We start from the raw sequence: 13,985 nt of genomic DNA, 5'->3' as shown, positions 1-13,985 counted from the left end.
GTGTCGCCGATCAAGACCACCAAATAAAAGTGAGTTTGCCCATGGATTGGGGCGAATCGGGGAGCACAATGACAGCTTCGCTAGCATATTCCACCTTCAGAGTGGATCGGCTCCCAATTTTCCTTAGGGCCACTTTACATGATTACATGATTTACATGAGATGATTTACCTTTATAGGTCCACCAAACAGATTACCTTTAAAGTTACGCCATTCAAACAAGACAGGTGCTCACAGAAAGATGGAAATTTAATAATGGTCAACAGTGATGGCACAAGGGATGTTTCGCCATTGTACAGGCATTTGAAGTTCTCATTACAGTCATCATCATGCTGGGGCAAACGTTTTGACAAGGGGACTCGAATTCGTAGACGAATAGTCCCCTTGTCAGTGGCAATGCGTGAGATCTACTTTTTTCAGTGGCGTAGCCACAATTTTTATTCAGGGAGGCGGGGGAGGGGATGGTAGGACACATATCCGGTGTGCCACACCTACTGGCTACGTCACTGACCTTGTTCGACGAGGGGACTTTCCCGTCGAAAACTCTGTTCGAACGATTTGTCTCGGCCTTGCCAGGGACGACGCGAACGTTGGCTCAGACGCTGCCTGTTCGACTACTGTTGATGGCAGAATTTCTGGATGGCAGACCAAGGGCGAACGCTTGACAGGGCCCCGCAATGACACTCTGCTTCGTGTTGCAGCCGCTTGTGTAGTCTTTCGTCTACACGCATCGCACTTGTCGCGTATATACGGAGGGAACAACTCAATTCGCTTTATGTGATCGACTTATGTGTCACTTCTGCTTTTTTTTTTCTCCCCCCCTTATTTTCCCCCCTAAATATGGACTGATAGCTTGTCGCCTCACTCTGATTGCTTTGATTGCATGCCGTATTGACAACGAGCGCCTCCAGATCTCAAATTCCATGCTTGTCGCGAGCTAGTACTAGCTGCCAACGCAGGCAACGTATATGAGATGATTCTCCGCGGCCGCGTTCCACATGGAACACACTATATATAGACCAATTCCCATCTACGCCTTGCAGTGGCGTAGCCAGAAATTTTGTTCGGGGGGGGCTACGCCACTGGCCCAATATATATATATATATATATATATATTTGTAGCTGCACGTTTTTTCCTGCAACCACTTCAGCAAATTTGAGGAGGTTTGTGGCATTTAAAAGAAAAAGTTTATTTCTATACTGGCTTCGAATTTTTCATTTAGGAGGTCAATTATTTATTAAAAATTCGCCGAAATTCAAAATTTTCGGCAAACGAAACTATCAAGTTTAAAACTCCGTGACTCAACAATGAAAAATGATATCACAATTCTGTGAATTGCATCTAATAGTACATCTACAGCGGACAAAATAAATATGTTACACATGAATCTCAAAAAAATTTAGTATTGTGGAAATACGGCTTTTGCAGAACCCTTGTACACAACGTAACCAATTAACGTAAGATACAAATTGGCACAGCAAACTTGTCCGCTTTGACTGTTATAATAAATGCTGTTTACAGAACCACAATATCTGTTCTTCATGCATAGCTATTAGTTTGTAAACGCCGTGCTTCTATTTTTTCAAACTTTCGAATTTTCCAAAATATTTTAAACAAAATTCAGGCCCTAAATCGAAGTTCTGTTTCCAACATACACTAGGATTTAACTTTCTCTCTCAAATGCAACCAATTTCAATGAAAGCGATTAGCAGGATTATCTCAGAAAAGCGTTTCTGCGTTTTACAAGTATTTGAATAGGCCGCGTCGGATTGGGCACGAGCTAAAGCTTCCTCTTAAACAATTTATCCAGGGATCAAATACATGAATAATAACTGCATTGTCATTGCCAAAGATGCTGCAAACGAATTCTTGAAAGCAACGCTCTGTAAATACGAGTAAAATATGTATTTTTTTCATAAAATATTATACTCGTATGTGCCAAAAATTGTGCCCAACATAACTGACGTCAATGCTTCCATGTTTTTTGTCTATTTATTAAGTAAAGAAAATATCACACGAACTTTAGAACTATATCAGTTCGAAACCAGGAGAGTAGTGTATGCCGCTGATATGAAAAATTAAAAGGCAATGAACTGAACAAGTTGAGGACAAATATCTTAATGAAACTTTGTCATTCAAGAACCGTGCTTACATTCTTGTATATATGCAATGGCCAGTGAAAAATCTCAATGACGATGTCGTTTGTTTCATTGTATTACGCAGGAGTAGCTGTCCCTTGTCGTGTATCGTGAGTAATTGCACCGAAGTTATAGTCGAGACAGAGAGCACGTATAAAAAGCAGGAGTTCTGCAAGATATATGAGGGCAAGTCAAATGAATGAGCCAACAACGGGGTACTTCATTTAAAAGTAGTCTTCATGAAAATTTAGACATTTGTCCTATTGACTAACGAGTTGCGTGATTCCCGTCTTATAAAACTCCTTGGGTTGCTGCTTCAAAAAGTCTTTATCTGGTTCCCTTGAGCTGTTTTTTCGGTTGCCCCAAAATGTAGAAGTCGCAAGGTGACAGGTCTGAGCTGTATGGCGGATGTTGCAGCGTTTCCCACTTGAACTTTGCCAGCTTTGTATTAACCACATCAGCGACGTGGGGACAGGCATTGTCGTGGAGCAAGATGACCCCATTCGTCAATTTTCCACGTTGTTCGTTCTTGATTGCGACACGTTGCCGTTCTGGCGTTTCACAATATCGGAAACAATTGATAGCCTCTCAAGATTTAGCAAATTCTATCAGTAATGGACACTGTCGATCGAAAAAAAAAGTCAACAACCCTTTCCAGCGGAAATGATGGCCTTTACGTTCTTTGGGCGTGGTAAATTCCAATGTTTCCGCTGTAAGCTTTGCCGTCGTGTTTCAGGCTCGTAGTAGTGGCACCAAGGTTCGTCCCCGATCACAGTTGCAAACAAGAAGTCGCCATGCTCATTGTGATACCCGATCAGATGAGTCAAGGCAGCGCGAAACTTCTTCGTCTTCTCGCGATGGATAAAAATCTTGGGGATCCATTGCGCACCAAAGAGCCGGTAGCCGAGAAGCTCATGAATTATGGCGTGAACCGAACCGTGACTGATGTTCAGATGGTCTGCCAGTTCATCGATGCTTATCCTCCGTTCTTGTTTCAGCAGCTCATGAACCTTTGAAATAGTGTGGGGGGTGATTGCACGATTGTTTTGGCCCGGTCTTGGAATGTCTTTGCAACGTCCTTTGAACCGTTTGCTCCAACGATTCACAGTGGTCAATGAAATGCAGTGTTCAACGTACACGGCAGTCATATGGTGATTAATTTCTGTTTTGGAAACACCTTCAGCTGTCAAAAACTTCGCGAAACGGAGTTGTTCAACTTTTGAAGTGTCCATTATGTGACGCAACCATATTCAACCCAGTGTATGAGAGCATTAAAGAACATTTATCTTCACACCTGCGTGTCACTTTTGTAAATGAGACATGCCGTTCTCCTACGCGCATGCCTCGCAGATAATGAACCGAACCATTATTGCGCGGTTAGGGTAGGCTCACTTTCATTTGACTCGCCCTCGTACATTAGAAATGCAAAGATACAATGGGATATGCAAATGCGAGAATACTGCTTGATAAAGGACAAAAAAGTGTCACTGGAAACAAAGTTCACTGCATGTATACACAAAACCTCGCAACAAGATATTTAAGTATACGTACAAGTCTCCAATGAGTCTATGCATGTAACTGTATAAGTTAACTGTATATAATGCGTCTAATAACTGTATAACTGTATAATGCGTACATAATACTGTAATAAAGAAGTAACTGTATATAATGCGTCAAACAAGGCAAATAAACATGTTGCACAATCATAGATTCACAGAATCCTAGATTCCGCCCCCATTCCATCCACTCCCCCCGATGTATTGCGCGCGACGGAAGGCGGCGCGCTTGCTCCCCGCTTTTCTCCTTTGCGCACGCAAGACTGAGCCACCATCGTCCGCTCACCCATTCCACCTCCCCTCCTACGCTTTCATGCGCACATACAGCATGCAGCGCGTGGTCACGATGTTATCACCCTTGGACTTTATACGAAACATGAGGGCGATGGCAGGAATGCGCCTGGAGTGTCCATATAATTGCTTTCGCAATAATATAATAAACGTATCCGGCCACTGAAGCGTCCCGTCGCCCATTACTTTCCGCAAAAGAAGTATCAAAATCGAACTTTCACCATGCGACAATTCGCTGCGCCGCAACAATGTATTTTTTTTCTGTGAGGCGGAGGCACCGAAAGGAAAAAGAAACGCATAGGAAAGTATCTTGGCCAGAATCTAATGCCTACTTCGGGCACCTAATGGGGCTACGGAAGGAATACCGAAGAAAACATGAGACGCTTGGTCCACTGAGAACCATACGCATACTGCTCAGTATCCTACAGCGGCGAAAGAAGACTTTCCGGAAAGGTTCCGCTCAAGGAATGCGGTGCAATCCTTCGAGTCCCCACAGTGATGGCGGCGAGCGACCATTGTTTTTTTTTTCTCGTCTGCTAGCCAGAAAACGTCCAAAACTCTGTCCGGTGAAAATCCACTCGGCCAGAGCAAACCGAACGCGCACCAAAGTGTACCGCACGGTGGTCGGGGCCATACGAGAAAAACGTATGCGCTCTGGTTGGCTCTGCCAGCCCGTGGTTAGGGTAGCGAGAACAAAAAAAAAATCGAAGAGGCTCAATGTGTCCTCGCGAATAAAATTCAAAGTAGAAAAAATAAATAAGAACGTATTTACTTTGGCTGGCTTGAGTGTCTTGACATGGATGTTCTGGCATAGGTTAAAAAAAAATGTTTATATTTTTTTTATGGGACGTCGGCACAAATGAACCACCCCAACGCTTCGTCTCATTGGACCTCGCTGCCTGTTTGTCAACTCGTCTGCTAGTGTGTTGATTTGGCTTGTCTTGTTGTATGTTACGATGTAAGACTTTAGAAAATTCAATAGACATTTGGTGTCAAATGTTTATAACAACATTAAACCCACAAAGTTCCGCAATTGAAAATCTAAAGCACAACTTTGGAAATGTCAATGCACCTTTCACATCAAGAGCTTATGAGATTTATACCCATAAAGTTTCGCAATTGATATCCATGCGCTCCACAGATTCCGTGGCCTCAGTGAGATGCCGCGGCGAGCCCGCTCACCATCAAAGCGCCCTCGAAACTTTGTGCTCGGATGGGACTGCTTGGCGTTATGTGACTTCCGGTGTATGGGCGTTGCCACGAAATCCAGCCCGAGTTTGCAATCTTCGCGGTTAAATGTCTTTTCGAGCGTCAAAAAGACATTCTAGACAAAATCCAGAGTGATTTCCGGCGCCGGAGGTCACTTTGATCGGCGGTACATGGACAGCTCGAAAAAATTTCGGGGGGGGGGGGGCTGAAGCCCCATAATTCCCCCCCCCCCCTGGCTACGCCCCTGCTTCCGGTGTATGGGCGTTGCCACGAAATCCAGCCCGAGTTTGCAATCTTCGCGGTTAAATGTCTTTTCGAGCGTCAAAAATACATTCTAGACAAAATCCAGAGTGATTTCCGGCGCCGGAGGTCACTTTGGTCGGCGGTGCATGGACAGCACGAAAAAATTTCGGGGGGGGCTGAAGCCCCATAAGCCCCCCCCCTGGCTACGCCCCTGACGCCTTGCTAAGTGAACCATACACCATGTTCTTTACCTGTCAAAGCACCGTTAAAAGCTCTGCATGCTGAGATTTCGTGAACCGCTTATGGAAGAGATAGGAGAAAACTAGTTCACACGTGTTACAGGTGTTACCGTGCATCCCCATACCAAGTAATTATGGTTACTGCCCCTTCAGTCATCTGTCGAACTTCACTGCAATGCAGTACTGTAGCTCGATGGGAGCATTTTCAAAAAAAATGATATTTCGAAAGATCGCCCGAATTTCAACAACTTTCATTAGCAAAAGACAAGTAAATGCTCCTTTCTAATAGTGTACGGATTTACGGCATTTAGTCGTAACTTCACCGCTGCATTATCGCAGCGTTTTGGTCAGATATAAAATAGCTATAACGCAGCAGGGAACTTACGACTAAGTGCCATAAATCCGTATATTATTAGGTAAATCTTGGCTTATCTGTCGAACTATAATTTATTAAAGGTGTTGCCCAGTGAGCGACATCAGTGCATTGCGGTGAAGTTCGACATGTGGCTAAAGGGGCAATGTCCCAAATTTCTGGACGTGTTCACCCAGCACACCTATACTCTTACAGATGGACGAGTTCCACTAGGAATTCTTTTTTAGGACTCTGCATAAGCTTACACAAACTTCAGCGAAACGTAACTTGACTCTTATTGGTGTACAAAGTAGGATTAACTACCGTCGTACCTGCTTAAAGTTGTCTCCCACGTTACGATAGGCGTCAGCAGCGTGGATAGCACCGTTGTATCCTCCGGCTGAGGCGGTTCCTTGGCGATGATGAAATAGAAAGCCAGGATGGCGATCATGATGAGGCACACGGCCAGCAGCAGCCAGCAGAAGGCGACGAGCGCCGTGTTGCCCTCCTTGTGCTCCACGACCACTCCACCTGCACCTTTACGGGCGCCCTTTTTTCCTTTCCTTTTTTTCTTCTCGCCCTTCTTGCCCTTCTTGCCCTTCTTTCTCTTCTTGCCTTTCTTCCCCTTTTCCTTAGACTTCTTGCTTTTCTTGCCCTTTTCCTTAGACTTCTTGCTTTTCTTGCCCTTTTCCTTAGACTTCTTGCTTTTCTTGCCCTTTTCCTTAGACTTCTTGCCTTTCTTGCCCTTTTTCTTAGACTTCTTGCCTTTTTTCGAATGAGTTTTGTCTTCTGGTTTCTCGGGTCCTTTGGCCACAGTCTCTTCCCCAACCGCGACTCCCTCCGCTGCCACTAACGGGGGCACGTCTGCTGCCAGCATCTGGGTCATTTTAGGATCGAGGCCGGTCGTCGCCGTGTCTGCTCCGGGGCCTTCCGGCTGTGATGGACGCCGCGGAGCCACCTCGGCCACCGGCTGCACGGTAACACTGGGCTCCGCGACTATTATCGGCACTGCCTGAACTCCCGTTGGTGAAACAGCGGCCGCTTTCCCCTTGCTGTGTCTCCTTTTCGCCTTCGAGCCGGCTTTCTCGCCTTTCGCGTGAGACTTCGAGCCTTTTTTGCCCTTTTCCTTGTGCTTTTTCTTGTGCTTTTTCTTGTGCTTCTTGTGCCCTTGTGCTGGTGGCGGAGCTTCGGCCTTTGCTGGAACGGGCTGCCCGACTGATGCGCTTACGGGGGTTCCTGTGGCGTCGTGCTGCAATGCAGCCGAGGATGCGGCGGGCAGCGGCTCCGCGTACGATGCCGTTTGGCTAGTGCCGAGGGACGTGACGGCGGGCGACCCGCTCGTCGGGCTCTGAACGAACGGCGTGGCAGGCGCGCTCGTCAGCGCGCCGGCCGGCGCGAGCACCGACTTTTTGCCCTTGTGTTTCTTCTTTTTCTTTTTCTTTTTCTTTTTCGCGTGGGACGGCTTGGGCGGCCTGCTCTCTTTGAGGGAGATGCTCTGCGGACAAATGCGCACAATGCTGGCCCGTCGACCGGGCGCAGGCGGCGACGGGACGAGCGACGGAGTGGGCCTGAAGATTGAGCCTCGACGACCTATGTAGCTGGTGGACCACTTCATCCCGCGGGACGGCTCGCATGTCGGAGGCGAGCTCATGCCCCAACGATGCGTGGAGAAGAACATCTCGCGTACGAAGCTCGCCGTGGTCGACGTGGACCACTTGAACGTGGTCTCATCAGCGGTGCCGGTCTCTGGTTCCTTGCGCTGCTTCACCCTGAGGGCCTTCTTAAGCTTCGCCACACGACGAGCGGTGGCGGTGTCCAAGTCCACCTCACCGGGCGCACGAGGCACGGCTCCCTCCTCCAGTGAAAGTGCACTCCTGGGCGCAGAAACAGACCGCCGCCTCGCAGGTGACTGCAGCATGAGCGGCATTGCAGCGGCTCCTTCGAAGACTTCCAGGTACTCTTCCAGCTCCTGCGCTCCGGCCGGTACACTCGGCGATTGCCTAGATTTTCTTCTGGCTGCCTTGCGCCCGAGCTCTTCACCCGCGGCAGCGCTGTCGAACGTGGGCGGCACAGCTGGAGGTCCGCTTGGCAGGACTTCCATCCGCGAACTCTCGAGCTGTTTGGACCTTCTTCTCGAATCGGAAGACCCCTTCATTATGCTGTGCTTCGGCACCGGAAGCTCCGAGGTCAGTTCGGCCGTCTTGTCTCCAGCTGCCGTGTGCTCGTCGAGCTTCTTTTCTTCTCGCGACCCTCGAAGACCTCGCTGGTGCTTGAGCGCAATCTGACCAATCGTACCCGTCTCCACTTCCATTTTTTTCGGGGAACCCTTCGGCTGCTGTCGCTTATCCTTGCGTTTCTTTTTTCCTTTCTTCTTGTGCCCCTTCTTCGGTGATCCACTCTGCGACGCGGTGTGCATCTCGGATACAGATGTAAGCGCGCTCTTTTCCGTGCCGCCTTTCTCCTTGGACTTCTTTTTCTTTCCGCCGGCTTTCTTTTTCTTGTGCCCTTTTTTCGACGCGCTTTCTTTGCCGGAACCAAGCGTACTCTTTCCCACCTCTGTAATCGTTTCCCCTTCCGGCACCTTTTCAGCCTGCCTTTCCGTCGCGTTGGCAGCAGCTTTGTCCACGCCGTAATATCCCTCTTCTGGAGTCTTCCAGGGCGCAATCCTGGACTCCACGGCCTTATCACGTTCCGCTACGTCCAGAGCACTGACAGCCGTCCTCTCCACTAGACGACTGTCGTCTCTATCTTTCGGCTTCTTTTTGTGACGCTTAGAAGGTTTCTCCGGCCAAGCCACAGTTCCAAGCTTTTCTTCGCGCGGCAAGTCAGCGTAAGTCGCCGTCTCCCCTTTCTCGGCCTGTTTCCTGTCCACAGCACCCTGCCGAGCCCCTTCAATTTCACGACCGATGGGAACGTCGCCGGGAGCCTCTTTGTGTGGGCTAGCCGGTTCCATTGCTTCGATCTCTTTCAGCAGCGCCTCCTCCATGTCGACCAAAATATCATGCGCGCCTTCAGCATGACGTTCTGGGTAGTAGTCGTCGTCGGGAGGCTTTTGGCCATCGACATCCAGTGGCGCTGTTTTTACCTCAACCGGAAGCGACTCTTCAACGGCGGCCAAAATTTTGAGCTCCTCCTTAACCATATCATCTAGCACTCCGGCTTCCGCTATCTTTGGAAGTGCGTCATCCTCCGGCTGTTGGCGTTTCTTCGACTTCTTCTTTTTCTTTTTTTTGGCGGCTCCAGGTGAAGAGACTTCAGCGTCACCCTGTTCCTCGCCTTCTTTCTTCAGCGTCTTCTCTGCCTGCTTCGACATCTTTCTCTGCTTCATCCCGGCAGCACCGGAAGAAGCCGCTCCCGTGGCACTGGATTTTCGGCGCATTGTCGAGAGCGTCGTTCCCTCCGTTTGCGTTTTCTCTTCATCCTGGGCAGATTTTTCCCCCTTGTTTCTTTTGTTCTCTGCGCCAGTACCAGTCGAAGACACCGCCTCTATAACGCCGGATTTTCGGCGTTTTGACTTCAGTGTGGTTTCGTCCACTTCCGTTTTCTCTTCTTCATGGGCATACTTCCTAGCTTTTCTTTTCTTCTTCGTCGTTTCTGTCGCGCCAGTAGAAGTAATCTCGGTGTCTGCTGCCGCGGCCTTGCCTTTTTTCCTGCGTTTAGGTCTCTCTCTCTTGTCCTCTGCAAAAATCTTTACATCATCGTCTACCTGAGCAGCGAGCGACTCTTCCATCCTGTCCAGAATACCCTGAACATCCTCGGTAGTTCCGCGCTTTAGCGACTCTCCACCAGAAGCCCTTCTGATAGCGGCAGCTATTTCCGCTGCCTTGACCTGGTCCACGAGAGTCTCTTCCATCCTGTCCAGAATTCCCTGAACATCCTCTGTAATTCCGCGCTTTAGAGACTCTCCACCAGAAGCCCTTCTGATAGCGGCAGCTACTTCCGCTGCCTTGACCTGGTCCACGAGTGACTCTTCCATCGTGTCCAGAATTCCCTGAACACCCTCCGCAGTTTCGTACTTCAGAGACTCTCTGCCAGAAGCCCTTCTTACAGCGGCGGCTGTTTCCGCTGCTTTGACCTGGTCTGCTAGCGAGTCTTCCATCCTGTCCAGAATGCTAGGCACTCCTTCCATCATTTCTCGTCTCAGCAATTCGTCGCTGGGTGGGGCAACTCCGCCACTCTCATCAACGGGCGCGCCGGCACGTGGCCTGGTGTCCTCGGAAATCGCCGTAAAGCGAGCGTGAGCATCCGCAGTCGGAATTTGACCGCCGACTTCGCCTCGGCCTGTGGACTGCCGTCGCTTGCTCGCCTTTGGAACTCGCCATGCCCTAGCATAAGGATCCCAGACCGGTTGACCTCTCGGGGGTCCTGGAGGGCCCCTGACGAGCTGGCTGCGGCTGTCGGAACGCGGCGGAGCAAGCAGCCGTCCGATGATCTTCTCCACGTTCATCGATATGGATCGCAAAAGCATCCCCTGGCTGCTTCCCGCCGCGGTTGGCTTACTGAACTCAATGTCAATGTTGACCGCACGCTTTCCCGGGGAGACAGGTGAAAGGGCCACAGCTGAAGATATTTCTATGGAAGATGCAGCGTCTGCTGCGGCAAGATCCCTCGGGGAGAGCGACCTGCCGTGCTTAGCGGTGCTCGGCGCCATTGAGCTGCGGCGTTCGGCAGGTCGGGGCGCACCGCGACATTTTACCTCGACGGTGACCGAACTCGAATTGGGCCAGCGATCCGAGTTCACGCCGTCCGCAGCACCGCCTACCCCTACATCACGCTCGGGCGGCGCCGTCGAAGGCTGCTGTCGGCGTCGGGCCATCGGCACAGGGCGCCGTTCGCTCTGCACGCTCGGAGGGACAGTGGGTGGACCATAGTGCTGCTCCTCAAAGTCGCCTGCCTTGGCCACATAGCACGTGGTGTCGCCCATCTCGTACCTCGCCCTGGAAGGGCTGACGTTGCGCTGTCCTCGCAGAAGTGACTGCTTCCTGTCTTTTCGGGCCACCGCACCTGGTGCCTGTGAAGCGGCGGCGCGATGGCGGCCGCGAGCTCCCGCGGTCGACTCCGCTGGAGAGCCGTCAGTCGATGACCTCGCCCTGGACGTCGCGGCTGCGTGACTCCGCCGAAAGTGCGGCTCGAGCTCTGGAGCGTCTCGCCGTCGCTTCGACTGGCGCTCGGGGCTCGCCGACGAGTGACGTGATCCGACGCGTTGAGACCGTCGCCGTGCGGGCCCGGCGCTGTGGCGTTGCCGCTGGCGCCCGTTGGCGAATCTGTCCTTGATGTCGCTCATCGTAGATGCGAGGCGTAGGCGTCCAAGAATTCTAGGCGGCCGCTTCTCGATTTCTCGTGGGAACGTGAGGCACGCGGGCTCGGGACTGGTTGATGACGATGACCGTGCGTAGCGGCCGTATACGGTTTCTGTTGTGTGGTTGATGTTGACCACAGAGACGGTGGCGCATACCGGCTGTGAAACCGAGCGACTTGGTGAAGCTATTCCAAAATTCGCAAGATCACTTCGGTTAATAAAACTCCTCCCAGGTGTCGTCAAAGAAAGTGATTTTTAGGAGAGCCTAATAAAAACGTCAAGATGACAAGTTAATGAAACGAGGAAGAAAAGGAAGTGGGACTGAGCAGTCAGAAGCAGATCAATGCAACTTCTTCTTTGTCGTTGTGTACTTCACCCACAGCACCTAATGGATCGCAGGTTTCTTGATTGTTTAAATCATTAGTACCTCAGCACTTAACTTAGTAGTGATCCCTATCAAGATATCCGAAGTACACTCTTTCTTAATGGGCTTGAAAATGCACCATTCCCCGTGACTCGTGGTGTTTGTCAAGGGTGCCCTCTACTGATGATGATGAAGCCTCAATTATTTCCAGTACTATTTATTCTCAGTCTCAAACCAGTTCTTAGCTCACTACTGAGAGAGCCTTAGGTGCGCGGCCTCCCACTGCCTGGTAGAGGTTTTGTGAAGGCAAAAGCCTTTTCCAACGACCTCGCATTGCATCTCGGGAAAAAAGACAGTTTATCCCGTACCGTTCGATTTTTCACTTACTACAGATATACTGTAAGTGTGGTAGAACTTTTTAAATTGTCATCATTTTCTTCACTAGTTCCCCACAGACACGCCTAAGGACCTTTTTCCATCTTCAAAAGAGCATTTCTATTCGTATTTTAGACCTTTTGATTACGATGGCGTACCAGTCACTGTGTGACTTTCAATTTCCTTCAACATGCGTAAGATGAAATATTCAGAATGTTGAAGGGTGTTGCCTACCCTCATTAGAAAGAAAGTACTTAGCGCAGTCTGTATCTTGCGGCTATGTGTGGTACGTTTATCACGTTGTAGAGCCACCGTCCATTACGGGTTACTATAGGTCTGTGCAGTCCATTTTTGGTTCCTTCTTCTGGTCGGTTAGTACAGAACTGTGTCTGTTCGCTGCCGGCTGCTTGTTCTGCGATGTCCGTCTCACCCGTTACAAGGTGATCAGTGTCCAGCACGTGAACTCGCCTGCTACTGCCACGGCAAAAAGATTCGTTACCTGTTACCGGGCTTACGCTTAAATTGTGGGCAGCAGGTATGATACGCCCTGCATTTTACTCTACGGCCGTAGCATTTTATCGCCACGTGCGACAGGTATGTGTCCTGATTTACACTTCCTCGAAAACTGTGTCGTGAATACAATGTCGGCCTTACTTCTACCTGTGGTTTCGCCGGCGCGCCGCGCACGTTACACAGATGTGTCGTGGGGTGCGATAACGGCATCCTTTCTGCCCGGTCACCTGTACGCGGTTCCACTTGGCATCTAGGGTGGCAAGTGCTCCCAACGCGTGACAGACTAGAGCGGTGGGGCATGCATCCCATCCTCGCTGTGTCCCAACTGGCCCCTTCAATAATCCAACAAGCATGTGATGCTACAATGCGTCGTTGGATAGTTTGGAGGGCTGTGCTTGCTGGTTCCCTTGGCATTGGACTTAATCACTTTACCATATCTAGTCACTGCGTGCGTGGCCGCTTAGTGTGACACTTAATTGCTGCGGGGGGCCTTGTGTCTGTGGCGTAACCGGCGCGAGGCGGTTGCCGGGGGCCATCTTTGCCGCACTCGATGTCCACGTCTGGAGCTGCTTCGCTCTGAGATGCTGTCGTTTCGTTCCGAGGAGTTGTCATTCCTTGGGGAAGGGGAGTTCCTTATAGACAGTGGTCATGCCGTTTCCTGTCGGTACTTGATGGACACGTGTAGCTTAATTTTCCACCAGCCTCGTTCTTGTATCCAGGCCATCAAAAGCATTCATGTACATGGTATGTAGGTGCCCATGATTTCTGTGCTTGCGTGCTCTCGTGTGCGTGTGAATTTTTGGATATACACATCTCATAGCGTCACCACATAATTATATGTAAAGTGCCCGTCACATCGTTGTACATAAACTTTATGTACTCGTACACATTCAACACCGCTTTGTATAATGCGACGATTAGTTTATGCACAACTGCGTTTCTATTGGTCTAAGTCGTTATACGTTAGCGAGGCCATGCGGACTCGGACACATCTTCGAAAGCGTGTCGTGCATGCAATGTTCAGTACTTTGTAAACGTTATAATCCTGGTGGTATTGTGCCGTTATTGGTGCCTCAAAATATCCTATCATCTTTTGCTGAAATAAACTATTTCTAAGCGCATAGACACCGTCCTGGTGGTATTGTGCCGTCATACATACAGTGCCCGCTGGACACCGTTTTACGGGGAAGCGTTGAAGTATACCGCCATTGTTTAGTGTTCAAGAAGCTCTGGCGTGATATTTTTAAATATTCCTTTCTTTTGCGCTTAATGAAAGTCTTAGTATTTGAATCTTTCCACTATAGGGTGTAGAGCTAGGTCCTGGACTTTAACGCAAGGAAAGTAATATAATGAGTCGAATATACCATGCCAGTACTATATTGTCACGATTCACAAGTAGCAGGAACT

General features: G+C 49.7%; 1 protein-coding gene across 3 annotated transcripts in view; it reads right to left on the bottom strand.

Moving 5' to 3' along the window:
* The window catches only part of LOC135904685 (treacle protein-like), a 40,916-nt gene extending 29,551 nt beyond the window's left edge, over positions 1–11,365 (bottom strand). For all 3 annotated transcript variants that reach the window (XM_065435600.2, XM_070534062.1, XM_065435601.2), the window contains exon 1: positions 6,360–11,365. In XM_065435600.2, the coding sequence (XP_065291672.2) occupies positions 6,360–11,311 (4,952 nt within the window). In that variant the 5' untranslated portion in view covers positions 11,312–11,365. The remainder of the gene's footprint in view (positions 1–6,359) is intronic.
* Positions 11,366–13,985: the final 2,620 nt, after the last annotated feature.

This window comes from Dermacentor albipictus, chromosome 2 (assembly GCF_038994185.2).
Source record: "Dermacentor albipictus isolate Rhodes 1998 colony chromosome 2, USDA_Dalb.pri_finalv2, whole genome shotgun sequence".
In the NCBI taxonomy this organism is placed as follows: domain Eukaryota; kingdom Metazoa; phylum Arthropoda; class Arachnida; order Ixodida; family Ixodidae; genus Dermacentor; species Dermacentor albipictus.
The sequence above is the reverse complement of the archived record's forward strand: the minus strand, read 5'-3'. Positions and strand labels throughout refer to the sequence as shown.